Source organism: Phytophthora ramorum (genome assembly GCF_020800215.1).
Source record: "Phytophthora ramorum isolate Pr-102 chromosome Unknown Phyram_PR-102_s0008, whole genome shotgun sequence".
NCBI lineage: Eukaryota > Oomycota > Peronosporomycetes > Peronosporales > Peronosporaceae > Phytophthora > Phytophthora ramorum.
The window spans coordinates 2,012,752-2,040,357 of NW_027150654.1; the positions used below are offsets into that span (position 1 = coordinate 2,012,752).

The 27,606-nt window shown below is 55.3% G+C and overlaps 10 protein-coding genes across 11 annotated transcripts; 6 read left to right on the forward strand and 4 right to left on the reverse strand.

The window, feature by feature from the left end:
* Positions 1-2,971: 2,971 nt before the first annotated feature.
* KRP23_9563 (uncharacterized protein) lies at positions 2,972-4,711 on the reverse strand (the record flags this gene model as incomplete). Its single annotated transcript, XM_067895131.1, has 3 exons — positions 2,972-4,160; positions 4,270-4,521; positions 4,593-4,711. The coding sequence occupies 3 exons, from the start codon at positions 4,709-4,711 to the stop codon at positions 2,972-2,974; spliced, it is 1,560 nt and encodes a 519-aa protein (XP_067742747.1).
* An 870-nt stretch (positions 4,712-5,581) lies between these two features.
* KRP23_9564 (Dual O-methyltransferase/FAD-dependent monooxygenase CTB3) lies at positions 5,582-7,066 on the forward strand (the record flags this gene model as incomplete). The annotated part of the gene is made up of 1 exon (XM_067895132.1): positions 5,582-7,066. One exon carries the CDS (start codon positions 5,582-5,584, stop codon positions 7,064-7,066), a length of 1,485 nt encoding a protein of 494 aa, XP_067742748.1.
* Positions 7,067-7,422: 356 nt separating this feature from the next.
* KRP23_9565 (uncharacterized protein) lies at positions 7,423-9,158 on the forward strand (the record flags this gene model as incomplete). Its single annotated transcript, XM_067895134.1, has 3 exons — positions 7,423-7,541; positions 7,613-7,864; positions 7,970-9,158. 3 exons carry the CDS (start codon positions 7,423-7,425, stop codon positions 9,156-9,158), a joined length of 1,560 nt encoding a protein of 519 aa, XP_067742749.1.
* A 388-nt stretch (positions 9,159-9,546) lies between these two features.
* On the reverse strand, positions 9,547-11,211 carry KRP23_9566 (Bacillopeptidase F; the record flags this gene model as incomplete). The annotated part of the gene is made up of 2 exons (XM_067895135.1): positions 9,547-10,577; positions 10,638-11,211. 2 exons carry the CDS (start codon positions 11,209-11,211, stop codon positions 9,547-9,549), a joined length of 1,605 nt encoding a protein of 534 aa, XP_067742750.1.
* Positions 11,212-12,075: 864 nt separating this feature from the next.
* Positions 12,076-13,368, forward strand: KRP23_9567 (uncharacterized protein; the record flags this gene model as incomplete). The annotated part of the gene is made up of 2 exons (XM_067895136.1): positions 12,076-12,231; positions 12,295-13,368. 2 exons carry the CDS (start codon positions 12,076-12,078, stop codon positions 13,366-13,368), a joined length of 1,230 nt encoding a protein of 409 aa, XP_067742751.1.
* Positions 13,369-14,045: 677 nt separating this feature from the next.
* On the reverse strand, positions 14,046-15,305 carry KRP23_9568 (Trifunctional UDP-glucose 4,6-dehydratase/UDP-4-keto-6-deoxy-D-glucose 3,5-epimerase/UDP-4-keto-L-rhamnose-reductase RHM2; the record flags this gene model as incomplete). Its single annotated transcript, XM_067895137.1, has 1 exon — positions 14,046-15,305. One exon carries the CDS (start codon positions 15,303-15,305, stop codon positions 14,046-14,048), a length of 1,260 nt encoding a protein of 419 aa, XP_067742752.1.
* Positions 15,306-15,887: 582 nt separating this feature from the next.
* On the reverse strand, positions 15,888-18,050 carry KRP23_9569 (putative urocanate hydratase; the record flags this gene model as incomplete). The annotated part of the gene is made up of 2 exons (XM_067895138.1): positions 15,888-15,956; positions 16,038-18,050. The coding sequence occupies 2 exons, from the start codon at positions 18,048-18,050 to the stop codon at positions 15,888-15,890; spliced, it is 2,082 nt and encodes a 693-aa protein (XP_067742753.1).
* Positions 18,051-19,464: 1,414 nt separating this feature from the next.
* Positions 19,465-21,116, forward strand: KRP23_9570 (Trifunctional nucleotide phosphoesterase protein YfkN; the record flags this gene model as incomplete). The annotated part of the gene is made up of 2 exons (XM_067895139.1): positions 19,465-19,766; positions 19,847-21,116. The coding sequence occupies 2 exons, from the start codon at positions 19,465-19,467 to the stop codon at positions 21,114-21,116; spliced, it is 1,572 nt and encodes a 523-aa protein (XP_067742754.1).
* Positions 21,117-22,510: 1,394 nt separating this feature from the next.
* KRP23_9571 (uncharacterized protein) lies at positions 22,511-23,951 on the forward strand (the record flags this gene model as incomplete). Of its 2 annotated transcripts, none has more annotated exons than XM_067895140.1 (4): positions 22,511-22,577; positions 22,642-22,983; positions 23,154-23,318; positions 23,398-23,951. In XM_067895140.1, the coding sequence occupies 4 exons, from the start codon at positions 22,511-22,513 to the stop codon at positions 23,949-23,951; spliced, it is 1,128 nt and encodes a 375-aa protein (XP_067742755.1). The 2 variants fall into 2 exon arrangements, with proteins under 2 accessions (XP_067742755.1, XP_067742756.1); XM_067895141.1 differs by having other exon boundaries at positions 23,223-23,318.
* Positions 23,952-24,587: 636 nt separating this feature from the next.
* KRP23_9572 (Non-structural maintenance of chromosomes element 4-like protein A) lies at positions 24,588-25,916 on the forward strand (the record flags this gene model as incomplete). Its single annotated transcript, XM_067895142.1, has 6 exons — positions 24,588-25,004; positions 25,084-25,217; positions 25,271-25,379; positions 25,449-25,565; positions 25,631-25,721; positions 25,783-25,916. 6 exons carry the CDS (start codon positions 24,588-24,590, stop codon positions 25,914-25,916), a joined length of 1,002 nt encoding a protein of 333 aa, XP_067742757.1.
* Between the last annotated feature and the right edge of the window lie 1,690 nt (positions 25,917-27,606).

Here is a 27,606-nt window from a genome sequence, read left to right on the forward strand (position 1 = left end):
GCACCTTGACGAAGGAACGCACTGAACGTCAAGGCCTCGCGGAAAGTCGATGCGTCCGAGTGAATGTCCATCTGCTCACAGTAGCCAGTAGATCGACGGATAGCGAGCTCCGTGGCCGGATGGCCATTCAGCAGAATCTCTCCGCGAATTCTTCCTCCCGTCTTTCGCCCAGCGATCACGTCCATGAGAGTCGTTTTACCTGCACCCGAGGACCCCATCAACGCCGTAATGCTCCCAGGTACGGCAAACCCACTAACGCCTTTGAGCAGGTCAATGTCTTCCTTGGGATTCGCAGGGCTCGGAACGGAGTACCACAAATCTCGGAAAGCGAGCGTAACTGGGACAAAGCTGTGCTTCTGCGTCGATACAGGGACAACAATCGACATATCCAGACGGCCACGGTCACTAGATGAGGCGCGTTTTGGTGTCTTCAAGAGGCCGTACCCATCATCCGTTAGAGCCTCGTTGCTGGCGGTGGAGTCCCCACTAAGCATGGTGTTTCTCGGGTTCTCGTAGCGCAAATGCTCCAGCACTAAGCAGGACATCAGCATGAGAAATCCGTACAGTGCCGCCAAAAAGACCAAGCCGTACCACAGCCAATGCTTTCCTGTCGGAACGCCGTACACACTCAAGAGGTAGTCGCCTGCTTGCATGCCATATCGGTCGCAATAGTCAATCCCGTCATAGACGCACGTGAGAAAGCGCGGGTCGCTGTACTGGTTCACGGCAAGAGCTCGGACGCCCCACCCCTGCGGACTGAGCCAGTAGACCCAGATCATGTAGTCGGGAATGGTATCCTTGGTCACCACGTAGCCCGAGAAGGTGACGAAGAAGAGCAGCAAGAGCTGGGTCACTGGGAAGGCCACATTCAAGTTCGGCGACACACACGCCACGAAGAAGAAGAGTGCAGCAACGACCATGCTCACGAAGAAGAGCACGAGCTCAAACAGCAGAAAACCGCTCGCCGTTGGAACGAACCCGCACATCCAGTACATGAAGGAGCCGAACACGAGCGACTCCATGAGCCCAATCGGGACGTAGCTCACGAGCCGCGCGATCACAAAGGACGAAGCTCGGAAGAAATTCGCCCCGCGCTGCTTGTAGAACACGTCTCGAGTGGCCATGACTGCCGGAATGAGCGCCATGTGATTCGTTGCCACAAAATTGATCGAGACAAAGCCGATGCCCATGACAACTTGCGAGTTGACGTCGTCGAACTGGTAAAAGGTGCTTCCATGCAGGAGACCAAGAACAATTGCCTGTATGGAGCGGCTTTTGACGGATGTCGTGTCTCTCATCGCCGCCTTCAACTCTCGTTTGAGGAGCGTCCACGCTCCATCCCAGAAACTTTGCTGGAATTCTGGAAGGAGAGTCACATGGAGTTGGTTGTCACGGACAAAAGTCGAGGCCACCGGTTCACGCAAGGCTTCCAAACTTCGCTGGTAGACTCTGGACTGCTCAAACGCCTTTCCAAACTGCGCTGGGGTCGTTGGCACAGATCCCGTGGCATACGGCTGCTGCTTGTTGGTGCCAAGGTCCATCATAAAGTCAGCCACATCGCGTCGAGGAGGGCACGTGAACCCTAGGGTTTCGAAGTAAGCCAGCGCTTGGTCACGGGGTCCATGATACATCACGTAGCCGTCGTTCAGCAGCAGCACTTCATCAAACAACGCAAATACCTCCGGCGACGGCTGCAACAGCGAAATCACGACGGTCTTGTGAAATTTCTTGGCCAGACTGCGTAGTGTCGAGATGATATCGAGCGTTGCGGCGCTGTCAAGGCCCGTGCTGATTTCGTCCATCATCATCACGTAGTTCTTGCCAAACGCCATCTCGCCTGTGGTCACCCGCTTGCGCTCGCCTCCAGAAACCCCTCGCAGCATGGCATCACCCACGACCGTGTCTTGGCAGTTCTCAAGGCCTAGTTGTCGAAGGATCACGTCTGGGTAATGCCTGTGCAAGGCCCGAGCGGTTAGCAGTGCAGCTTCGTTATCTTCGTCGGTCCCCAGCACCAACTGCTGCGCGTCGCGTTTTGACAGCTCGCCACCGCCGCACGCGTGTGCAAATTCCAGCGTTTCCTTCACACTGAAAGTTGGCAAATGCTTGTCGTGCTGCGGTACGTACGTCACGAACTGAGGCAGAAACTTGCGAACTTGTTCTTGCTCCGAGCCATTGTACGTCACGTTGCCCTCTACTTGGACGCCCTTGGATGCAGGGAATCGCCCACTTAGTAGCTTCATCAACGAAGACTTGCCAGACCCAGGCTGCCCCAGCACCAGCGTCATAGTACCGGGTTTGAACACGCCGCTCATAGAGTGCAGGATCTGCTTCTCCACCACGTGCTTGGCAGAGAACATTTGAAGAACTCCCGTCTTGACCACGTTCGGAAGCGTGGGGAGCTCGGACGTGGCTTGCGTCGCATCTTTCACGACAACCCTCGCAGAGATGGACACGTTCTCGAAACGCACTTCCACCTGCGGAAGCTGCTTCCCCAGCGATCGCTCCAACCGGTTCGCCACCAGGTCGTGCAAAGCTTGAGATCCGCCTGCCATGAGCCCCGCACCACTGTCCAAGTCAATTTTCCCTGCCTTTGAAGACACACGCTCCTTTTCAAGTAAACTTGACGCCGGAGTCATGGTCAATTGAGACCTTGGATGCAGAATCGATGATAGGTCCGTGTCCTGAAGCTGGGGGGCGAGAGAAATGAATAATGGATGGAAACATCGATTGCCAGCGGACACTGTGGCCAATAATCACTCGAAGTGCATCATCCTGATAGTCGTTATATCGAGCTCGGCACACAATCGCTTTCGATTATGGGGCGGCCACTACGATTACGCGGGCACTAGGATTATGCGGCACGCTTCAAAGTGTGGGAAAAAATAGAGTGATGGTCCCATTTTGCTAATCGTACGCAAACTTGCGAGATGTACTCCTCACAGCAGTTCCCACTCCTCACTCCAGTGCTTCTTTACAGTGTTTGCCAGAGTCGCCCATCGTGGGTCATGTGCCACTCCTGCGTCTTGCTGCGAACTGTCACCATAAAATTCGAGAAGAGTCCGCGTGCCTCGCGATCCTTCATTTCTTGCGATCGAGGACTCAGAGGGGGGCGAGCAGCCTCGTTCACACTCTCTGCTCCAGGTTCGGTGTCCGAATCTTCATCGTACTCGTCCAATGCAGGTGCGTAGCGTCGGGTTGCTCGTCTGTGGCCACCATTATCCAAAGTGGAGTGAGCTCCCGCCTCAGCAGCTATTTGCAACGCAGCAAGCTTACTGAGGTCATCTACTGGATGCTTCACAGCCAAATGGTTCACAACCAGATCACTACGGGACGACAGCACTGGAAAGTCAAGCTCGTAGCGGCGCAGTTGCTCACATAGCGGAAACGCTTCCGTCCACACTTTGATCTCGGACTTCGCCAACCCTGGAGGAGAAACTGGAGAGCTTGCAGGTGGAGTACCAGCGTATAACATCTCCATGGTAGACGCAAAGCCACCGTGGAGCGCATGAAACGAGCGCTGTCGGTAGTAAACTGCGTCCAGTACGCGCTCGATCGTCATTCGCTCCTCCAAGAACCCAGTCATGGCGCCTGCCAGCTCCAATTCGCCACCCGGTTGTTCATCCTCGCTACTGAAAAACACGTACCCCCATCGTTCAGGGCGGTGAATGTCAACCACACCCGTTGGGGCCCACACGATGTTGTCCTCCCGCTGCTCCGGCACTTTTGCATACTGAAGCTGCTGCGTATCAGCGTTCACCACAGTTTCCAGCTCGTACTGCACGCGAGAGAAATTGACTCGCCACACATCCCCCGCTACTGTGCGAGAAGTGGTCATAGCAGGTCTCGGAGTTTGTCCGCGAGCTGACGGCGGTCTGGGTGTCGCAGTCGAAGCCGATCCCAGTCGAGACCCACTGCTCAGCGATTCTTCCGCGTCGCCACGAAAGCGCAGCCTGTCAAACTGCTGAAGCTCCGCCAGAGACCAACTCATCTCCACGCACCAACGCACGCACTCGGTCTCGGGCGAATTCGTGCGTCCATCCACGAACACAGCCGAGCGTAACGTCACCAAGTTGAACGGGTTCTCAATGCTGTAGCCATCCTTGTACGGTCGATGCAGCAGAAGTTCCCAAATGGTATTCAGGCAGTTCACCTCCAACTCACTGCAGCAAACACACACACACACACACACACACACACACGCGCGCGCGCGCACACACAGGTCAATAAGCAACTCAATGTATCCCCAGTTCATCTGCGACTAGAACTCACTAATAGTGGTGTCTGCTTCCGTCCGGGTTGAAAAACACTTCAAAGTCGTTCTCGTGGTACATGGTGCTGTTCTTCTCGGTGATCGTTCCCCAAATGTTGGGCTCCATCATCTCCGCCGCCACGTACAAAGTGTCGTCGTCGTACATCATTTTGAACCGCGTGAACGGGTGTCCCTTGGGTTTGCGCTCTGGTCCTTCGATGTCCACAAAGGCATCGGACCAGGGCACGTGGGCCCATTCCTCCTTGTCTACGCTTCAATGTGGACAAAAAACACAACACTTGGTTACGGATTCCGACAAGTAAGATGCGACCTCGAAACGTACCGGCCGTCGAGCTCCAAGGGCTCATACCCGTCGTCCGACGAGATGATCTTTCGACGCAAACACACGTAGACAGGAGGTCGGAGCGAGTCCATGTACGCCCAGTCCTCCTCCGACGCCATGGTGACGATTTCCGAGATTTGGATTAGCGGATACTTTTTTTTTTGCCCAACCAGGACTACAGCCAAAGCTGGACGAACTGAAGTGAAGTTTAGTTTCATAGCTGAGTGACGCCAGCTTATTGGAGCTTAGTCGATAGCTCTACGCTAGAACATTCAGCTCGAATCATCAGCCGGGATTGAGTTTCAGTATCCTATACTCGGCCAGGAGAACCACCTTGGAGAAGCTAGTTACTCACGTGGAGCTTGGGTACACCAGACGCAGCCGAAAGAGTCGGACTCAAGATGCTGCACGGATGTTTCCTTGGTCCTGAGGTCATGGAACTCATTGGCGCGGCTTATATGTGACTGGTGCAACAACCGGAACAACTTCAACAATCGGGCCAATCAGAGCGCTTTCGACGGATTACCGCTTGCTGCAGTTGCACGAAGTGACGCTGGGCGTTTGACATTTTCTCGCGAGTTTTCTGCTGCAGTTGCATCGAAAGAGTCTATGGAGCCTTTTGCACTCTGTTGCAATTTCATTGTACGCCCAAGCAGGTGTGAGGATTGCTGGCTTTATCTCCACTTTCCTTGGAGCGAAGCTCGCGAAGGCTGGCAGACGCACTCGGTCACGTGTCGAGGTGCTCCATTTCCATATTTCAAGCCTCCCAGTGACGCTGCAATCGCTGGCGTACTGCTTTATTGCTGCGTGGCACTGTCACCACACTGCATGCATCGGAACTGTAGTCGGGAAAGCAGTTGAGCGCTTCGAAGCCGTCCACTTCTCGTGATCTCTTCATTATTGAAAGCTTCCTGTCGTGAGCAGATCCATAAGAGCTTTCGCGAACCAAGGACAATCTCGGTGCAAGCGAGTCTTCTTCTCCACGTACAATGGGCCGCAATCGTCACCACCAGCAAACTCGCGCTACCCACTACGACCAGCGTCAAACACGTGACGCCAACGAAAACGATGAATCCAAGCGACGTAAAATGATCCGCTGGATCAAGACACGCTTCGGCTACGTGGAGCCGGAAAATAACTCGCGTCCGCGTGAGCGTGGCAGTCTCAGCAAGAGCGGGCGTTCCGGTGGGAATGGCAGCTTTTCGCTGGCACCGGCCGGGTACGGGAATCCGCAGCTCACTCCATCATACCGCATGGACTACCACACACATGTGCTGATCATCGGCGGAGGAATCGGCGGCCTCTGTCTTGCACAAGGACTCAAGAAGAACGGCATCCCCTTCACGGTCTTTGAGCGCGATCCATCCCCCAACTATCGCACTCAGGGCTACCGCCTGCGAATCAACAGCGACGGGTACGAAGCACTCAAGGCCAACCTCCCTCCTGAAAACTTTGAGGTGTTCCTTCGCGCCACAGGCCACTTCCAGCCTGGTTTCAAGTACCTGGACGCCGAAACAGGAGGTGTTGCCCCTCCCAACGCACAGTTCTCACACAAGTCCAGCATTACCAAGAACGTCTTCAGCGCTGACCGCGCTATGCTGCGCTCTCTTATGCTCACTGACCTGAACGAGCACGAGATCCAGTACGGGATGGCTTTCAAAAGCTTCCACGTCCAGCCTAATGGGCGTGTGGAGGTCACGTTCGAGAATGGCACGATCGCAGAGGGAAGCGTACTCGTGGGGGCTGACGGAACCACCTCCCGTGTTCGTCGACAATACGTGCCGCGAGCAACGACCCTGCTTGACACGGATAGCGGTGCAATCTACGGCAAAACGGTGTTGACGCCCGAGATCGAGAGCTTCTTCGAGACGGACAGCACCACCATGGTCATCAGCAAGAAGCCCATGATGAGTCTGGTCATGGAGCCGCGCTGCAAGATTCAGGCGGACCTGAAAGAGTTTGCTGCCATCTCGGATTTGCCGGACGTACAGAACTACATTTGCTGGGTGCTCATCGCTCGCGCTCAGTACTTTCATCGAAACGACGAAATGACTGTCCAAGATCTGTTCTCCATGACGCCGGCTCAAGTCGCGAACTTGTCAAATGACATGACCCGCGACTGGAGTCCACAGATCCGAGCAATTTTCGAGCACCAGTCGCCCGAGTGGAGCTCGTTCTTGCGTATTTCGACCATGTCTCCGGAGATTCGTCACTGGCAGCCCTCGACGATCACGTTGATTGGAGACGCTGTGCACACGATGGCCCCCGCAGGGATCGGCTGCAACACAGCCCTGCACGATGCTCAGATGCTGGTCAAGTACTTCTGCGAGATAGGCGTTGGAGTGGATGCTATTGCGCAGTACGAGCACAACATGCGGCAGTACGGCTCTGAAGGCATCGCTATCAGTATGGACGCCGGCAAAATGATGTATGACTTGCCTACGGTGGAGGACATGCGCGCCGTCGTGTATTAATCCGGCCCCCCCCCTGCACAATTTTCTTGGTCAAGCATCCACCATGCGATTGCACTCTTGTTCAGCAAATACACGTTAGATATGCTCTGGTTTTGGTAAAGACGAATTGTTGCCTCAATGTTGCCGTGCAATGACTTTGATAACCCCACAGAGAATGTGGCACATACTACGCGAACCCAATTTGTCCTGTACAAGTCGCTCCGCCAGGTCGGCCTGGGCTTCAAAAACTCAATCAGAGCTACTGACTCAGCTCCAATAATAAGCTATCGGTGAAGCTAAACTTTACACTAATAGTAGTCCTGATTGGGCAAAAAAAGCCAAAGTATCCGCTAATCCAAATCTCGGGAATCGTCACCATGGCGTCGGAGGAGGACTGGGCGTACATGGACTCGCTCCGACCTCCTATCTACGTGTGTTTGCGTCGAAAGATCACCTCGTCGGACGACGGGTATGAGCCCTTGGAGCTCGACGGCCGGTACGTTTCGAGGCCGCATCTTACTTGTCGAAATCCGTAACCAAATGTTGTGTTTTTTGTCCACATTGAAGCGTGGACAAGGAGGAATGGGCCCACGTGCCCTGGTCCGATGCCTTTGTGGACATCGAAGGACCAGAGCGCAAACCCAAGGAACACCCGTTCACGCGGTTCAAAATGATGTACGACGACGACACTTTGTACGTGGCGGCGGAGATGATGGAGCCCAACATTTGGGGAACGATCACCGAGAAGAACAGCACCATGTACCACGAGAACGACTTTGAAGTGTTTTTCAACCCGGACGGAAGCAGACACCACTATTAGTGAGTTCTAGTCGCAGATGAACTGGGGATACATTGAGTTGCTTATTGACCTGTGTGTGCGCGCGCGCGTGTGTGTGTGTGTGTGTGTGTGTGTGTTTGCTGCAGTGAGTTGGAGGTGAACTGCCTGAATACCATTTGGGAACTTCTGCTGCATCGACCGTACAAGGATGGCTACAGCATTGAGAACCCGTTCAACTTGGTGACGTTACGCTCGGCTGTGTTCGTGGATGGACGCACGAATTCGCCCGAGACCGAGTGCGTGCGTTGGTGCGTGGAGATGAGTTGGTCTCTGGCGGAGCTTCAGCAGTTTGACAGGCTGCGCTTTCGTGGCGACGCGGAAGAGTCGCTGAGCAGTGGGTCTCGACTGGGATCGGCTTCGACTGCGACACCCAGACCGCCGTCAGCTCGCGGACAAACTCCGAGACCTGCTATGACCACTTCTCGCACAGTAGCGGGGGATGTGTGGCGTGTCAATTTCTCTCGCGTGCAGTACGAGTTGGAAACTGTGGTGAACGCTGATACGCAGCAGCTTCAGTATGCAAAAGTGCCGGAGCAGCGGGAGGACAACATCGTGTGGGCCCCAACGGGTGTGGTTGACATTCATCGCCCTGAACGATGGGGGTACGTGTTTTTCAGTAGCGAGGATGAACAACCGGGTGGCGAATTGGAGCTGGCAGGCGCCATGACTGGGTTCTTGGAGGAGCGAATGACGATCGAGCGCGTACTGGACGCAGTTTACTACCGACAGCGCTCGTTTCATGCGCTCCACGGTGGCTTTGCGTCTACCATGGAGATGTTATACGCTGGTACTCCACCTGCAAGCTCTCCAGTTTCTCCTCCAGGGTTGGCGAAGTCCGAGATCAAAGTGTGGACGGAAGCGTTTCCGCTATGTGAGCAACTGCGCCGCTACGAGCTTGACTTTCCAGTGCTGTCGTCCCGTAGTGATCTGGTTGTGAATCATTTGGCTGTGAAGCATCCAGTAGATGACCTCAGCAGGCTTGCTGAGTTGCAAATAGCTGCTGAGGCGGGAGCTCACTCCACTTTGGATAATGGTGGCCACAGACGAGCAACCCGACGCTACGCACCTGCATTGGACGAGTACGATGAAGATTCGGACACCGAACCTGGAGCAGAGAGTGTGAACGAGGCTGCTCGCCCCCCTCTGAGTCCTCGATCGCAAGAAATGAAGGATCGCGAGGCACGCGGACTCTTCTCGAATTTTATGGTGACAGTTCGCAGCAAGACGCAGGAGTGGCACATGACCCACGATGGGCGACTCTGGCAAACACTGTAAAGAAGCACTGGAGTGAGGAGTGGGAACTGCTGTGAGGAGTACATCTTGCAAGTTTGCGTACGATTGGCAAAATGGGACCATCACTCTATTTTTTCCCACACTTTGAAGCGTGCCGCATAATCCTAGTGCCCGCGTAATCGAAAGCGATTGTGTGCCGAGCTCGATATAACGACTATGGTGAGCGATTATTGACTGCAAACAAGCTCTATCATGATGAAGCGCGACTTCCTGCGGCCAAGGATGTCGAAGTGGAGGGCAACGAGTGAAACTACACGGGTCAGGCTCGTAAATTTCTGAAGTAGTTGTAACTGAATTCACTTCGATCAATAGACTCGTAATGGCCAACAAGATGCTTAGGCTGTCCGTAATTTTGGTGTAACTCACTCATTCACTCGGTCGCCACAAACTCAGCGAGCGCAATAGGCTGTCGTTCTTCAACAAAAGATCCTCCAAGGAGAATCGCGTCATCGCATGCGAATCCGAGCTGCTTTGCCGCCAAACAAACATTTACCATTCCCCAGCCGTAGATATTGTTCGGATATTCCTGATACGTCGTGTTGCCGCATTCGCTGGGGACGAGGAAAGGCTTGTGTAATTTGCGCGTCGTCGTCTCGGTGAGGCTGTTCAACACCTTCTCGTACGAAGGTGGTTTCGCCAGAGAGCTTTCTTCCGAGGAATTATACAAACTGAGAAGCAGCGCGATAGCACCGGCCACATGTGGTGTCGCCATCGAGGTTCCCGTCAGCCGAGTGTAGGCGCTGTCCTTCACACTCATCGCCGATCGAATTCCAACACCAGGAGCAACAAAATCGGGCTTGATGATGTACTTGCTGCTCGTAGAGGTTTGCACGTTGGCCAAACCTCGGGAAACCCCCTCCTCCAAGCAGGGCCCCTTTCCACTAGCACCCCAGAGTGAGCTTCCTCCGATCATTGCACCAACCGCAATCGTATCCTCGTGGCTTCCAGGGTAGTACACACTTCCACACAAGAATCCGTTCGTGTTTCCGCTAGCAAATACGGGGTAGACTCCAGCCGCACGCCACGTATCAATCACCTTACTTAACCAAGTCCACTGCGGATACGCCGGTGTCGATCGATCTACTCCAAACGAGTTCGTCACCACATCAGCACCACGAGAACAATCCGCTCCTGTGCCGTCCATCTTCGTCGGGCACAGCACCCACTGTGCTGCCAAAAGGAAGTCGCTCTTGTTGGCGGCGCCCCAAATATCAAACGCTCGAGCAGTGATCCACGTCGCCTCGGGGGCTACTCCCACACCTTTCCCTCCCACAGCAGACCCCATGATATGCGTCCCATGACCCACCTCATCCGCCGTATCGGGCGTCTCCTTCGACATGTCCGTCCCGGGTGTGAACCAGAACGAGTAGTCGAACTCCACCTTCCCGTCTTTCTTGGTACCTATCCACCCACACCATCAGCCACCTCAAACACCAAACTCTACAATATCAATGACCTTACCTCTAAAGTTTTCTCTCAAAGCTTCGTGGGTGTACCGCACCCCCGAGTCGATGCTGGCGACCACCACATTCTTCCCCTTAGCTCCTTTCGCCCACAACTGCGGGGCATGTAGCAGTTTAATGTTATTCTGAGGTTTCTCCTCCTGTTCTTCTCCTTCTTCTTGTATAGCTCCCGTGAGCCTCAAAACTGCAGCATCTTCCTCAATTTCTACAACCCCTGGGAACGAGTCGAGCTCCTCCCTGAAGAACGTCGTGAGCCTCTCGTCGTCCCCATTATAGCGAACGACCAATGTGTTCTGCATCCAGAGAGGGTAAATGTCAATTTCTCCCTCCTTTTGAGCCCCAACGAAGCTGGAAACGCTGCGTTGCACGTCATTTACGACGCTCGAGAGCGTCTGGCGCAGATTTTCGCGCCGCTCCGTAGTCGAGAGAAGCGGGGATAGCGTCAGTTCGCGCACGTTCACGGGCGGGTGCAGGTGTACGAGCAGCGCGTTGGGGTTTAGGGCCGCGGCGTGGAGCAGCGAGAGAGCGAGTGGGGCCAGGAAGAGCGCAAGATGGCGCCGGGAGCTGGCCATGATCGGGAAATGAGGGGTTGAAGTTGGAGTTGGTGTGGTGTACATACTTACCGGTCTTGTTTTTAGGTCTCAGTCTTGTTTTTAGGTCTCAGCCTCGGCCGGTTCGAAGTTTTGGAGTAGACTGGATGTGGGAGGGGAATGGGATGTGGAAGGTGCTGAGAAGCGCAGTAGACTGGAAGAATGTAAGTGAACGACGAATGATCGATGGATGCGGTTTCGAGGGCCATGGAAAGATATAGGTTGTCACAAAATTTGTGACCATATTTTGGTCAGCGCTATCCTGGGCTTTGCTGCACTGCACGTCTCATCGGCGTGTCCAAGCAGAAACTTGTTCGTTGTCCGTTTCTCAAAATCCGAAGCCAAAATCCTGGAACGGTGGCAGTGCGACACAAGCACCACGGGAGCAACGGCAAATGTGTCCGGTAGACATCGACCGCAGCGGAAGTAACTGCGCTCAAGCTGTAGGCCTCCGGCACTGGAATCACAGGCCGTCTGGGGCATCCAAATTCGCCTCCCTCCCGCTACAATCTGGCGCCTTTATCTTCCCACTCTAGATTTCCTTCTCTTCAAATTTGTATACCTCCCGTCGGTAACGGCAGCCCCTTTTTCGAAACGCCGCTGCCTGGCAGTCAGCCACCGACCCTCTCCATTCCGCGACTGTCGCCTTGGGGAAGCTCTCCCTTATCGCCCACCTTGTCTTCGCAGAGGGACGGTAGTGGAGGTGATCTATAATAACTATAATCGGAGGCGCAGGGGATTATCCTTCACAAAGAACTGGCGGGACTTGGACGGGCAGACAGGGAGCCCAGCCGACCGACCAACGGACGTCTCAGTCGCGAACCGGAGCTCTGCTAGGCCAAGCGGATGGTGTGGCTGGACCCCGCGTCGACGCTGCACTGCGCGAGCTGGTCGCTGCTGCCGCCCATGCTGCTGGAGACGCTGCTCGTGGGCGTCATCCTCTGGCGCACCTTCCACCAGCTCTACTGGCACTCGCACCCGCGACGCGTTTTCCTGCACCTCGTACGGCGAAAAATACACTCTTTCGATCTGTTATTTACATGCTAACATTATTTGTTTCTGAAGGTGCTGCTGCTGTCGTGTGTCTTGCGATTCGTCTTCTGGCTGGGGATGTGCAGCGCCAGCGTGCTCACCTTTGGTGTGGCCTGCTTGTGGTGGTCCAACTCGCTCGTGCTGCTGTGCACGGCCGCGGTGATCTTCCAGTGGTCCAGTGCCGTGACGGCGGGGAGAGTCACGGCCCAGGAGCTGCAGCGCTCCAAGCGGATCACAGTGGTGCACCCGCTCGTGTTCCTCCACTCGGTGCACTTGATGTGGACGACCGTCATGGCCATCCACGTGATTGCCCATGGATTGGGCACTTCTAGTGAGATTGAGGACTACCCGGACGATGCCCAGGCTCTCCTGCTCACGTACCGCATCGTAAACATCGTCACGCTCACTTTTGACGCAGTGGTGGCGTGCTACGTCGCTATGCAGCTGAGGGAAAGGTTGCTGTCCGCCGCCATGGCTGACGAGATGAAGAACAAGTCGGTGATCCAGATGACGCTGTTGATGGCACTGCTTACGGCGTCGCTCACTCTGCAGATCATCATGGACGTGCCCGTCTTCATCTCGGGTGTTCAGGATTCCTGGTCGTCGCTGAGCTTTGGGAACGTTTGCGTGATCAAGTACTTGGTGTCAGGTCTGTTCCTGAGCTTAGCGTTCCTGTATATCATGCGGCGTGTTGAACAGCGTGAGCCTACGAGGATGGTGGTGGTTCCGTCGCGGTCACTTGTGGAGTTCGTGGAGTGCTCGTCGCCGGACTGCGTGTGGTGTGCCCACCACCGGCGCTATCACTTGAACCAGAACAAATGGGATGTGACCTTCATGACGTCTTTCTCGCCTCGGACGGTGGATTCAAGCTACCACTCATCGACACAAGCAAACCTCTCACAGGGCTCCTGGTCGTCTGGCAGCACACCCGAGCTGCATGGAGCTAACCATCATCTGTCTCGGGACAGCCACCACCGCCTTCAGCAGGCACACCAAGCCCACTTACCCCACCATGCATGGGGACGGATATCGTTCCCAACTCAAACACACGGAGATTATGTACCGCCAAGAGAATTTCCAGAGCGGCGAGGAGCTCGCTACAGTTGAGCGGTTTCTCCCGGCCATCGCTCAGCAACAAGTGAATCTGCTCAGCCCAAGGTCGTACATCAAGCTCATTCCAGAGCAGCAGCAACAACCAAGAAGCTGTGCCAAGGACGAGCCTTGGTGTACTAAATGCCTCTTATTTATGATGTCGAGAACGAAAGCAAGCCACCGACGGACACGGCAGCATTGCTAGCGCCGAGATACCAGATAAACATACGTCAATATAAAATGGATGCGTGTCTGCGTAGAAATCGCCACTCGGTAGCCTGTTGCTAAGCTTTGTTTTTTTTTATTCTAGCGTCGAGACACTTCTTCGCTGCGTTTGTGGTGGTTTCCAAATCGTTTCGTGGGTGCGTGCATGGAGAGCTTGCAGAGAGAGAAAGCAAAACGAGGCTCATGAACCTTGTTCTGGACTCTGTAAATGCGTGACCAGCCTGGTCGAGTTCAAGCTAACTGTCGTGCTTGTGAACTCTGGCGCGATGCATATCATTTTTACTGACTCAACTGAACAAATGATGCTAGAGACTGTCGAGGCATGAACATGACGGGCTCTGATAGCGTCCGGATAAATCGCCGACATTCATAGCGTTCTTAAGGGTTACCGTATGCAGTTTCTACTTTATGTGGTTTGTGTTTTCGATGGGGACATACTTATGCTATACATACTCGGCTGCGCGTGCTTACGGTAGGCTGAGCTTGTACGTCTTCTTGAAATTGATCGGATGGGCCTCCAGCGCGTGGTCGACGTTGTTGAAGCGGTGGCCGTAGCGACAACACCATTTGACCGTCTTGCGCAGGCCGTCACGCCAGGGAACCTTCTCTTTCCAGCCCAGACGACGGATCTTGGTGGCGTCAATGATGTACCGGTGGTCATTAAAGGGCCGGTCCTGGACGTGCGTGATCATCTTGGCTTTCTCCGCTCCGACGAGCTGAGGCTTCACCACAGCCAGCAAATCCATCGCTACTTCCTTGTTCGAAAGTTCGTTCTCGCCGCCGATGTTGTAGACTTCTCCCACTTTGCCTTCGTGCAGAATGAGGTCAAACGCCGCCACGACGTCCGAGATGTAGAGGTAGTTGCGCGTGTGCAACCCGTCGCCGTGGATCGTCACGGGTCGGTCGCGCAGGATCTGATTGATAAACTTGGGGATGAGCTTCTCCGGGTACTGATGCGGGCCGTACACGTTATTGCTGCGCGTGATGATGGTCGGCAGGCCGAACGAGCGGTGGTACGTCTTGACGAGGAACTCGGCCCCCGCTTTCGTGGCCGCGTACGGGTTCGTCGGCTCCAGCACATGATCTTCCGTCATCGGAGCGGAGTCGGGTCTCCCTTCTCCGTACACCTCGTCCGTGCTCACATGGATGAACCTCTTCACTCCATGCAGCCTCGCAGCCTCCAGCAGCACGTGGGTGCCCAATATATTGGTCTTGCTGAACTCAATCGAGTTCCCGAACGAGTTGTCCACGTGAGACTGGGCTGCAAAGTGCATGATGGTGTCGATGCGCTCCGTCTTGAGGATGTAGCCCACCAAATCTGCGCCGGTGATGCTCCCGTGGATGAACTTGTAGTTGGTGGGCAGCGTGGCGATGAACTCGTCGCTCAGTTCGTCCCCCGGCTCGCAGAAGCTGCCGCGCAGTCGTTCGCACACGTCGTCCTCGTCCTCCTCGCTCTCTGTGGCTTTCTCTCTCTCGACTTCGTCCTCCTCTGTGTTGTCGCCGCGCGTCTGCAGCGCGTGCTCGCTGCCACAGGACGAGATGGCCGAGTGCACGTTGCGCACGCAGGAGCAGTAGTCCAGCGAGTCCAGGTTCACGATGTAGTACTGCGGGTAGCGCTTGACCAGGTGGATGACCACGTGCGAGCCGATGAAGCCGGCGCCGCCGGTCACGAGGATGCGCTTGGTGTAGTGCACTCCGTCGGCAGCTGGCGTGAGCGTCTCCTCCATCTCTCCCTGGGTCCGAGGTCGATAGGATTGTGACGTCCGACGTGACTGTTGAACTCAATTCGTGTCTATTCGATATTGGTCATCAGGCTGCTGTGTGTTGAACGAGGGAGAGGCCAGGAAAAGCCCAGGCTGATGCGCTTGCTGACGGGGAGTGCAAAGTAAATCAAGCACCACGCTGATAGACACACGCTCAGCGATTGCTGTGGTCGCCATCGCTTCTGTAGCCCCTGCAAGAGGTTTGTATTGTGCTCGAGGCGCGTTGTGACCGCAACAACAGTGGCCGTTTGCGACACCATTGATACTGGATATGCGCTGTCTAAGCTTAGCATTTTGCAGGCCTCATTCTCGGCCGTAGCAATGCAGATAATCGTGGCGTGCATCGATCGAGGTGAAGCTGCCTTCAAGGCTGAGGTGGCCGCGGGGAAGGAGATCGTCGTGGCTGTATTTTCTGTTTACTACATCTCTCGGTCCAACGTTGCAGGCCTCGCTACAGAGACTCTGGCGGCGACTGCAGCAGTCGCTGCTGACCGAAAGCCATCTCCCGAACTCACACTACGTTTACTAGAATTACTAGCGGGTCGTCTACCAGAGCTTGCTCACGGCATCGCGCACGCTCGCATCGTCGGCCTCGTTCGCCAGCGTCACCGTCAGCTGTAGATCACAAGGTACAAGCAAGCACGAGTTAGTGTCTCCAGCACGAAAGCGCCACAACAAAAGCGTCGATGAACGTACCAGAGGGTCAGCCTTCATCTCACGCTCGATAGCGAAACGCGCGTTGGCGTTGCGGGCCCACGCACGCCGAGCCACGCCGTTGTTCACGTCCCAGCCGAGCATGCACGCAGCCTTCTCGCGGGCGTCCTCGGAGCCGTCCAGCACCATGCCGAAGCCGCCGTTCATGACCTCGCCCCAGCCGACGCCGCCACCGTTGTGCAGCGCAATCCACGTAGCGCCACGAGCAGCGTCGCCCAGCGCGTTCTGCACGGCCATGTCGGCGCAGAAGGCGGAGCCGTCCGTCACGTTCGAGGTCTCGCGGAACGGGCTGTCGGTGCCGCTGACGTCGTGATGGTCGCGACTGAGCACCACAGGCGCTGAGATCTCCCCGCTGGCCACAGCAGCGTTGAAGGCCATGGCGATCTTGCCGCGGCCCACGCGGTCGGCGTACAGGATGCGAGCCTCCGACCCCACCACCAGCTTGTTGTCTTCAGCCGCCTCGATCCAGCGCAGGTTGTCGCGCAGCTGAGCCGCCACACGGTCCGGCACCTCCGGCTCGGTGAGCAGGTCACGCAGCACACGCGCAGCAATAACGTCCGTCTTCTTGAGGTCCTCGTGCTTGCCCGACGTGCACACCCAGCGGAAGGGGCCGAAGCCAAGCGAGAAAATGTCGCCCATGATGTCCTGCACGTAGCTCGGGTACTTGAAAGCCGTCGTGGACACGGCAGCCTCCTCGGGCTTAACACCGGGGCGCAGCACGTCCGCGCCAGCACGCTGGGCCTCTAGCAGGAACGAGTTGCCGTAGTCCCAGAAGCGCATTCCTTTGGCAGTCAAGCGATTGATAGCGACTGCGTGACGACGCAAAGACTCCTGCACCAGCTCCTGGAAGCGCGCCGGGTCCTCGGCCATGACACGCTGGGACTCTTCGAAGGTCAACTGCACCGGGTAGTAGCCGCCATTGAACGGGTTGTGCAGCGACGTCTGGTCCGAGCCCAGTTCCACCAGAATTTCGCCCGTAGCCTCGGCCTCATCGGCCAGACGCTCCCAGAGAGTGACGACGTTGCCGTGGTAAGCCAGACTCACCACTTCGCCCTTGGCCTTGGCCTCGCGGATGCGAGCCACACAGGCGTCCAGGTCGCTCACCACCTCGTCCACCCAGCCCTGTTCGTGGCGCTTCTTGACTGCAGTCTCGTCGACCTCCGCCGTCACGGAGATGACACCAGAGATGACACCGGCCTTGGGCTGGGCACCGCTCATGCCACCGAGACCCGAGGACACATACACCGTGCCTCGGGTATTCTCACGCTGCAGGTACTTGCGGCAGGCGTTGAGAACGGTAATGGTAGTGCCGTGCACAATTCCCTGGGGACCAATGTAGCAGTAGCTACCGGCCGTCATCTGGCCGTACTGCGTGTTGCCCATAGCGTACGCCTTGTCGTACTGGGCACGCGTGGAGTAGTTGGGGATCATGAGGCCATTGGTGACGACCATACGTGGCGCTGCTGGACGGCTCGGGAAGAGTCCCATGGGGTGACCTGAGTACATGACGAGTGTCTGCTGCTCGGTGAGCTCCGACAGGTAGCGCATGGCCAGCAGATACTGGGCCCAGTTCTGAAAGACGCTGCCGTTGCCGCCGTAAGTGACCAAGTGGTTGGGGAACTGCGCAACGCGACGGTCCAGGTTGTTCATGATCATGAGCATGATACTAGCAGCCTGTTTGCATTGAGCCGGGTACTGTTCAATGGGGTACGCCTTCATCTCGTACTGCTCGGGGCGGAAGCGGTGCATGTAGATGTGGCCCTCGTCCTTGAGCTCCTGGGCGAACTCAGGCGCCAGTGTGGCGTGGAATTTCTCCGGGAAGTACCGCAGCGCGTTCTGAACAGCCAGCACTAGCTCGTCCTTGGACAGGCCGTCGATGTTGCGGTGCGGCGCCTTGGGCATCGTCGGGTCCGGATGGTTGCCCGGGTGCGCGGGCAGCTCGGTCGGGATACCGACGCGCAGGATGGTCAGATCCACGGACGGAGACGAAGCCATGATGTAGATATGTGAATCGGATCGCTTGCGAGGCGCACGGGGGATTGAGGAATGACCGATCGACGCATGGAGCTGCAGCGGCGGCAATGCGCATCAAGAGGCGTCGATCTCAAGGAGCAGTTGATGTTTGACGACTTCGTATCATTATATCTCGCATCAATTATACATGCTCGTATATTATTGACAGTATTGTGATATTAAACATTGTATATACGTCTCTCATACTTGGTGATCTCCATGATCGCATGAAGTATACAATATGTAATATAGCAGGCGTGGGAAACGTCTAATCAATCGCTTAATTTAGTATGCCCGTGTTTGAATAGATAGAAAACATACACAATTTCTAGTTCGTATTGGTTTAACAGTAAAGTGTACCTATGCTAAGATGTTAGAAAGCACAACACCTTATATAAGTGAAATCAGGCTGCATGAAATGACAAATTGGCTAAAGTATTTGCCGACACGCCGCGCGTCACACTAAAACGAATAACAAACTAAATGACTTGCTCCATCGCACGCGTGGTGGTTGGTGTGCGTCTTTGGCTTGCGGTTCGAGAAGCGAGGCGTTCGTTGTGGAAGATAGTGTCTTGCTAAGTACGTCACAGCGAAACCGTGTAGGGAACAACCTCGCAAGGCCATTTTGGCGGAGCAGTATGTGGATGAACAACGGATACAATTGAATGCAGCCATGATCAATACATGTTGGATCCTGCTACTTTGAGCCTTCGTACGCGCTGGCTGGATTGCAGGGATGAAAAGTTTAATATCAAAAACAATAGATGCGGGGAACGTTGTTCCAGCTGATTCGTTTTCCCAACAGCAAGGACGAATGGAAAGTATTATGAAGCTGCGTGCAACGAACCGTGTGCATTCCTCGCGGGCTGCGATCAACCGGAATCTATGATGAATTAGATAATAGCAGAAATGCGGACCCCGGAATGGTGGCCCTCCTGTAATAGAAAACAATCGTACTAAGACTAACGACCGCAGAATAGAATATTCACGAGCAAAATTAGCTTGTATATTAATAACATCGACGAAGTTTGCAATCCTCAGACGACAGGAAAACGCCTGACAGCAGAAGAGATCCTGAATGCCTTGCGACTCACACAAGTTGTGAATCATAAGTTGTGACTCGCAGAGGCATAAGATGCAGCAAACTCCCGTATGTGAGCAGCGTGAAAAATGTAGCCATATCGCACCATCGCTCGCGAGTAATCATGCATGTCCCAAATCATAAGTGGCCGACCACCAAAACAATTTTCATCCAATCCTAATCCGAAACAATGATTTACCTCCTTCTGATTGGATGATAAAAATACATTCAACATCTTCAGCTTTTGGGCGTTGGCTGCAATGATCACTCCCGATTCTGCCACTCCCGAGCCACGCGCCGTATTCCAGTTCTAGCATGACAGAGACCACCGACCCGCTCCCTTCCTCTCCCACTGCGGCGGACACTGCTCCGGATCAAGTGCCGGCCAACCCGGAGCCCGAGAAGCCGCGTACAGGCGACCAGAGCGCCAAGATCGTGGTTCTGTCCGTGAATGACGTGTATGACATGACTCCCAATGAGCACGGCCATGGGGGCATTGCAGAGTTTGCGACGCTGCTCGAGCGTCAAAAGGCCGCCCTGCCAGAAGACGTGACACTATTGGTGACGCTTAACGGAGACTTTCTCTCCGGTTCGGAAATGGCCGAGCACTTCAAAGGGTGCGTTGCGCTGGATGAGGGATCGCAGTACAATGTTGAGTACACTAATACTGTGCTGTGGTTGTGTTTATGCATTGCAGCGCGCACATGATTGAGCTGATGAACCATTTGGGCATTGACTACGTGGTGCTGGGCAACCACGAGTTTGACTTTGGGGCGGACGAGCTTAAGACTCGTATGCGCGAATCGAAGGCCAAGTGGTTCGGTTCCAACGTGCTCGATGCTGCGTCGGGAGCGATTTTTGATGACGTGGTGGACACGGAGATTATTACGCTGAAGGACGGACTTAAACTTGGCGTGTTCGGCGTGTGCACGGAGGAAACACCGACGCTGTCGTTCCCAGGATCTACCGTGAAGTTTGGGGACGTATTTTCCACGTCTCGGCGTTGTGTCGAGGCTCTGAAAGCACAAGGAGCTGATTTTATCTTGGCGCTTACACACCTATCGATATCGCAGGACAAGAAGCTTGCCCGCCAAGTACCAGGCATTGACTTGGTGCTCGGAGGCCATGACCACGAGCCGTTCACCATGGTCGAAGGCAAGACGTTTATCCACAAGTCGGGGCAGAATGCATTTTGGCTGGCCAAGCTCGAGTTTCAACTGACTCGGTCGGCGGAGTACCCTGAGCGCGGACTTACTGTTTTGCCGCAGTGGAGTATGATCGCGAACGCACATCTGCCGCCGCAGCCAGCGTGCCAGCAGATTCTCTTCAAGTATATGCGTGAAATGGCCAGTGGGGACGACCCAGAAAAAAATGCGCGCGTGTTGGCTACGCTCGGGACTATGCTGTCAACACGGACCGCGCTTCTGCGTGCTGGAGAAAGCAATGCTGGCAACCTGGTGGCAGATGCTCTGCGGAGTGAGTTGACCGCTGACGTAGGATTCATCAACGGAGGCTTTATCCGCGGCGACAAGGAGTACCCCGCAAAGTCGAGCATCACTGTCGGCACGCTGAAGCATGAAATGCCGTTCCCGAGACCTGCTGTGGTGGTGCGGATCAAGGGCAGCGATCTGCGTGACGCACTGATTCAGCACCTGTACAAGTATCCACAGCAGAGCGGATCGCACCCGCACGTGTCTGGGCTGAGATTTACCGTGGACATGAGCTCACAACCTCCAGCGATCACGAAAATGGTGAACGATAACGGTGAGCCTGTGGACTTGGACGCTGAGCTGATTGTGGCCACGTCCAAGTTCGTCGCTGGCGGCGGCGATGGCTGCTCGTCGTGGCTCAAGGGCGAGATCCTGCGCGAGGCCGCCAAAATCCCCGACGTGGTGGCCGACTTTATGATGAAGAAGCGGCTGCTCTCGTATCCGGAGCAAGAAGGCCGGATCACGATCCGTGAGTGAGCGTGGACAAAGATTGTCCATCCGGAGGAGGACGACGGAGGACAGACGCATCGAAGTCACCAAAATATGAGACCTTCCGATAATATTAGGTCGCTCAAAGTAAAGATCACAACTTGTATTCATGTACCGAAAGCGAAAGCTTTGGTTTCAGTTGGACACGAGCTGTGTCGGGCGCATACAGTCAGTGCCTGTAACATTCGCCTGTCCGACAGGAAAGGCCGAGCCTGGCGATTGTAGGCTGTCTCGGACAACAATATTCACGAAGCCGGCCTTGTTATTATAACCTGCCATGTACGAAGACATGCTTCTTGTAGGCAATATCATATCGCAAGCTGAAGCAGCCGTTGCTGTCCGTGACTAACGTTGGCGATTCTGCCGTGGTGGGGGTCTACACGTACATGTATTATAGCACTTGCATCAATACCCCTCGCCTTGGGGCACTGCACAGCTCGCCTAAGCAAGATGAAGCCCTTTGACCGGAGCCATCGGGGTATCCTTTGCCGGAGCCATCGGGGTATCCACAATCGCGCGATTGCGCAGGGGATTCCACTTCAATGTGCCACCCCATCTTTCCTGTCCAAACTGTCTCAAGGCAGGCACTCAACATAACGGCAGTGACCAACGCCCGCATTCACTATTACACGTATACCCCACACACTCGTCACTAGTGAGCACTAATACGCACATACTCGCGTATGTTCATGTTGGCCTTCCTGTGGCTTTAGCCTGGTGTCATCATAACGACAACCAAGTTCTGAAGCAGTCACGCTTTTCTGAATGGCGCGTGATGTTGTCCCCGACTGGATGTGTACAGTAGCACGTCTACTGTACCCAATCTGTACGTTTTATAAACTGGCTTATACGTGTCCGGATAATATAGTGTTTAAAAATACACCCTGGCTGGAACTCAAACCCTTGGCTTTGCGCGACGTCTATGCCCCACCGGATTCAAGTATACAAAGGGATGCTACAGTCGGGAACAGCAGGCACTCTCTTTCGGACGGTCGTGACTGCCTGCGGTTGGCTGAAAGTCGCTCCATATGCCCCCCATCTGCCTGGACCGAATGTCTCGCTGGTTATCGGCACTGTCAGATTCCTTATCGCTCCCCCTCGGCGCGTTTCCTCCATTTGAGGGCGTCGACGAAGACGACCGAGCCGAAACCAGCAACGCCACTTGCTAGAGCGAGTCGAAACGCTCAGCAGTGGACTCTCACGCAGTCGGGAAACAGGTCGTCGCCTTGTGGTCAGCGCAGGTACGCCACGCCACACATAGAGGACCTGCTGCTCCGACGGAAAGCCATCGAGCCACTCACTTCCGCGGCCGCGTCTGTTCGCTTGCCCGTTGGCCAGCCCAGTCAGTACCTAGGACCAGTTCCAAGCCCAAGACATTAACCATGCGCTCGTGGGTCTTTCTAACGGCGCTGGTGGCCGGCCTCGCGTCCTCAACGTGGCTCTCTCAAGGTGATTTCAATGGCAGTGCAGACTACCGGGTGTCGGGGTTGCTAACTTCGTTCCTTTGCTGCAGTGGACGCCGCGGCCTGTGCCAATATCTGCTACACGACCGAGTTGACGGGCTTTGGCCCAGGAGGAACTGCGGGGTGCAGTTGCAGCGGCTCGGGGGCCACGCGCGCGGGATCGGGAAGCTGCAGCTGCGGCCAGTGCTACGAGGAGACGAACGGCGCTGTCATCGGCTACGCGATTAATAGCGACGGCACCTGCACATACGGGACGGACTGCGGAGACTGCACGTACTCGTCGGACGCGTCCAGCAGCACATCTACAACCTCGTCCAGTGCGAATCCCAGCTCCACGACTGCCACGCCGTCGGCCACGTCGAGTACAGGGTCGTCGACCACCACAACGACAGGTAGAGATGGTGCTGTGGAGTTTTTTCTTGTTTTGTTTATTCTGACGGGGTGTTTGATGTTTTTTTTGCTGCTTCTGCTCGTCACGCGTTGCTTTCCAACTCATCTCGTGGTAATGTGTTTGTTGTTGTGTGTTGTGCATTGGCTGGGGGGTGTATATTAACGCTTTCAGATGCGCCCTCTACTACATCTCCTGCTGCTACTTCAGGTGCATCGTCGAACTCGACTTCTTCCTCAACAGATACAACGAGCAGTTCGTCAAATACGCCAACCACAAGCACCAGCTCCAGCTCGAATGACAATGCTGGTTCCGCTGGCAGCACGGCTACTTCTGACAGTGAGTCCATCGATCTAGATTTGATATCTCCGAAGAGAGCCCTCGCTAATTGTGTGCTGGTGTATTTTTTTGGGAGCAGCCAGCAACAACGGGCTGAAGACGTGGCAGATCGCGCTGATTATTTGCTGCGGCGTGCTGGTCTTCACCGTGGCCGTCGTGTCGGTGCTTTCGTGCTACTGCAAGGCGCGCAACCGCCTGTACGAGAACGAGGACGAACAAGCCGACGCCAGCTACTACCAGCAGCAAAACCCTCGCCTACGCCAGGATGTCGTTGGATCTGGTGCCGCTACGCCAACTTTGTTCTCCCAAGTGCCGAATAGCACCCGAAGCCACGCGCGGTCCGGCAGCTCTGGGAGCTTCTCAAACGAGCTCAAGCCCATGTACGCGAACTCGGCAAACAGCGGCAGCACTGATAGGTTAGGAGTGGGTCTCGGTCTCGCTCCCGTGCACATGCGCAACAGCTCTGGCGACCTGGCCGGTATGGCAGCAGGCAGCTACTCGAACGATCGGATTTTGTCGGGCAGCTACCCGACGGATCGTCGACCAAGCTCGAGCAACAGGTCACTAGGACGACGACCCAGCGATCAGTACAACACGGCACGCGACCGGGACTCGTTGGCTGTGGAATTGTAGGCGTGGTCCGGCTGACCACAATGCTCAGCTCCTAGACAGCGGGAACCAACTAGGCCAACCACGCAATCAGGAAACAGGGGCAGCTACAGAACAGCGAGGAAAACAATAGCAGCAGCGGCGGCAACGAAACGGACACAGTAAGGCGTCGACGGCAGCGTCGAACAGGCTCCAAGTCGAATGGCTGGCTGCCATACGTCCCCTGCAGCTCCTCCCAGTAGATTTATTCGCGCCCAACGCACTGGAGGGCGAAGCGAGGGCTTGCAGCCCAGGGGTCTCCCGTTTTCTAGGCAGCAGATTGAATTATTACGTGAATGTCGTTTCCATCTTTTGTGTCGAGTGGGGGATCATTTGCTTTTGCAATAGAAGAGCTCTTCTCACGGACCTCTCGCCGTGAATCAACCGCAGCAGCGACGCCAACACGCTCGGGGTATCATCCACCACGGGACTACAAACAGCGCTGGCCCCTTCAAAAGTATCTGAATCATCTTGTCTTAATCATCTCCCACCACCAACACACACATGTACGCCAAATCAAAAGTGCCATCGAAAATACATGCAATGAAGTTAAGTAACGATTAAGTACCTCTTAAGTTCTTTACAATTGTTTTTGGCGGCAAAAACCGCAATATTGTAGCCATGACCAGCAACAGCAAGCGCCGCCGTGCGCGGGATGACAGCGACAGCGACGAGGAGCAGAAGACGCAGCACACGATCGAGGTGGATGACGAGGCATCTTCCCCGCGCCGTGCCAAGCCGCGGGTTGCACCGGGCCGCAACCGCAAGGGTTTTCTGGAGAACTCGCAGCTGACGGAGAAGGACCGACGCCACGTGCGCTACAAGGAGCGCGAGCTGCTGCAGAGCATCAAGGAGAATGCCAACGACCTCGCCAAGCTCACGAGCGACACGTTCGATACGCACACGCAGGAGCTGGACCAGATGTACGAGAGCGTGTGCTACCCGCGCGAGGCCAACCTAGACGCCAGCAACCTGGACGAGCTCAATGTAGCGGTGGCCAAGCAGTCCCAAGCCCTGGGGTCCAGCGACCTCACCAAGGTGCTGCAGAATGCTAGGATATTAAATTATTAATGTTGGAGGTGTGCTAACCTATTGTTTTTACTTTGTTTGGTGACAGTATGACACGACGGACTTGATCCGAGCGGCGCAGGAGGCGTGTGCCATGGAGTCCCAGGCGGGAGATTTCGACTGGAACACACTCGGCTTGGCGGCCGGAGCGTGTTTCCGATCTGCGCCGGAGATCAGTTTCTTGTATGTTGTAAAACATTTTGGATACTTGATTTGGTGCTAATGTTTGCTGTTAGATTTGGTCTGTTGGATACGGAAGTGGTGCGGAAGGAGAGAAAGAAGGCGAAGCGAGTACAGGAAGATGTGAACGCACAGGAGGCGCAGCCGACGGAGTACACGAACAAGGTCGGGCGGCAAAATACTGGAGATTAAAGATTTTGGAGCTAATGCGTTTTATTGTGTTGACTTTTGCAGAAAGACCGCAAGGACGCACAGGCTCGGCGGTTAGAGGTGCTACAGACAATGTTGAATGAAGGGAAGCGCCGCGAGTCGCTATTTGATGTCGTGGTTAATCCGAAGAGCTTCACGCAGGTGCGCAGTGGTTGATGGAGTCTGATGTGTTTTGAGGTGCTAACTGACTTGTGTGATGAGTGCAGACCGTGGAAAACCTGTTCGACACCTCTTTCCTCGTGCGTAATAGCTCTGCTGAAGTCGGTATTGACGAAGCGACGGGGCTTCCATACCTGGGTATGTACATCCGCGAAGTCGTATGCACTTCATTTGCTCATCTTTTTTGTTGTCGTGACAGAGAATCACGAGGGAATGGTGGATGCCGACATGCCGGCGTCGACGCAAAGTATCATCAGTATCACGCCTGCGCAGTGGGAGCAGCTTGCTAGAGTTACAGGACGAGACGAACCATTGCTGGGCCATCGCTCGTAGCCCTTATATTTGCGAACAGTGCAAGGCAAGGATTTCGCTCCGACCGAGCCAGGTGATATTGATATTTCTTAACTGCGATTTCCCCTTACTCAAAATGCTGCCTCGGTGAACTTCAAAAGGGGTGTATTATTCGCGTTCTAACTATGCAGAACAACTCCAAATATGAAATATGCAGGATCAGATCACCTGCCTGGCTGGCTGGCGGTGTAGCACGTCGCTTACCTGCAGCTGTTGTGGACAGAAGTCTGCGTCGTCGTTGCCGCAGCCGCCGTCTCCTGCTCGCTGGTTGATGGCGCACCCGTAACAATCTCCTGAGCAGGTGAGCTCGAGGAATCGGCTGCCTGAATAGTGTCGAGCACATCAGCGAGGTCCTGGCCGTCCGTGGTCGGAGGAGGAGTATAATAACCACTGTCAATCGGCGCTGTGGTCGTTTCTTCACCCGAAGTGGTCGATGACGTGGTGCTAGGGGTGAAAATCATAGCGTCCTTGCCGCTTGGGAGGTCAGCAGTGATTTCTACCCCGGTTGAGCCTGTAGTACTCCTGCTGCTGTACGTCTCGGTGGCATCGGTCGTCCCAGTGGAACCCGAAGAAGAAGTGTACTGGCCTCTTGGCGTGACAGTGACAACGACTTCCTCAGATGCGCTACGAGCCTCGTTAGAGCCTTCGGCAGATGTCGTGGCCGATCCGGATGATGCAACCGATGCGTCTTCGTTGGTTCCGGTTCCCGAGCTCGCCGTCGAAGTCGAAACCTCATTCCCGGTGCTGCCAGAAGAAGTCGAGCCACTGGTTGAAGCCAATGCTGAAGCACTGGTCGATGCACCAACGGAGGCGCTAGTGGAAGCGCTGTCAGACGCACTAGCCGAAGCACTAGCCGAAGCACTAGCCGAAGCACTAGCTGAAGCACTGACAGAATCTCCAGCCGAAGCACTGGCAGAAGCACTCTCAGAAGTACTGGCTGAAGCAGCCTCCGAGGCGCTGCAAGATACTGACAGCTCAAGCAGTTCCTGCACCTCGGCGTAGCTCAGACCCGTGCTCGTGACCGTGGAGGCATCAGGCTTCGCTGTGGGAAACCAAAGGAAGTCGGGATGGTCCGTTTTCGAGCCTTCGACCCACTCCCCACCGATAACAGCGTAGTTGGCATCCAGCTCCAGAAGGTACTCGTAGTCATCCGAGACCGTGTACGCGTCCACCTTGCCGGTGGAAACAAGCGGGCCATCGGCGTAGGCCTCAACAATCCAGCTCACCGTGGTCTTGACGTACGCCAGATACACCATGGCATCATTGAACGGATACGGGGCCGTGCCGAAGTACTGCTGCGAAGCCTGGTCAGCGTCCACGAGCTCCATAGTCTGCACGCTGTACGAGCGCACGGGTTGGTTCCACACTTGAGATCCCGCGGTGACGTCAAGAACGAAGGATTGCCTGTGCTTGCCCAGGATGTTGGCGATGGCAATGTGGAAAAACCCGGCGCCCAGGTCGCGACGAGAATCGCTCTGGTAGCGCCCGTACGCGTCCTCATTGACCGGCGTGTCTGGGCCATTGAAGCGCGCACCAGTGAAGATCGTCGAGATGGAAGAGCCGTCGTAAATGTCCGTGATCAGCGCCTTCATGTCCAGGACATGGAACGTCTGGTTATTCTTCACGACGTCGCACTTTGGCTCTTGCTCAAGAAGAGCAGCAGGAGACCACG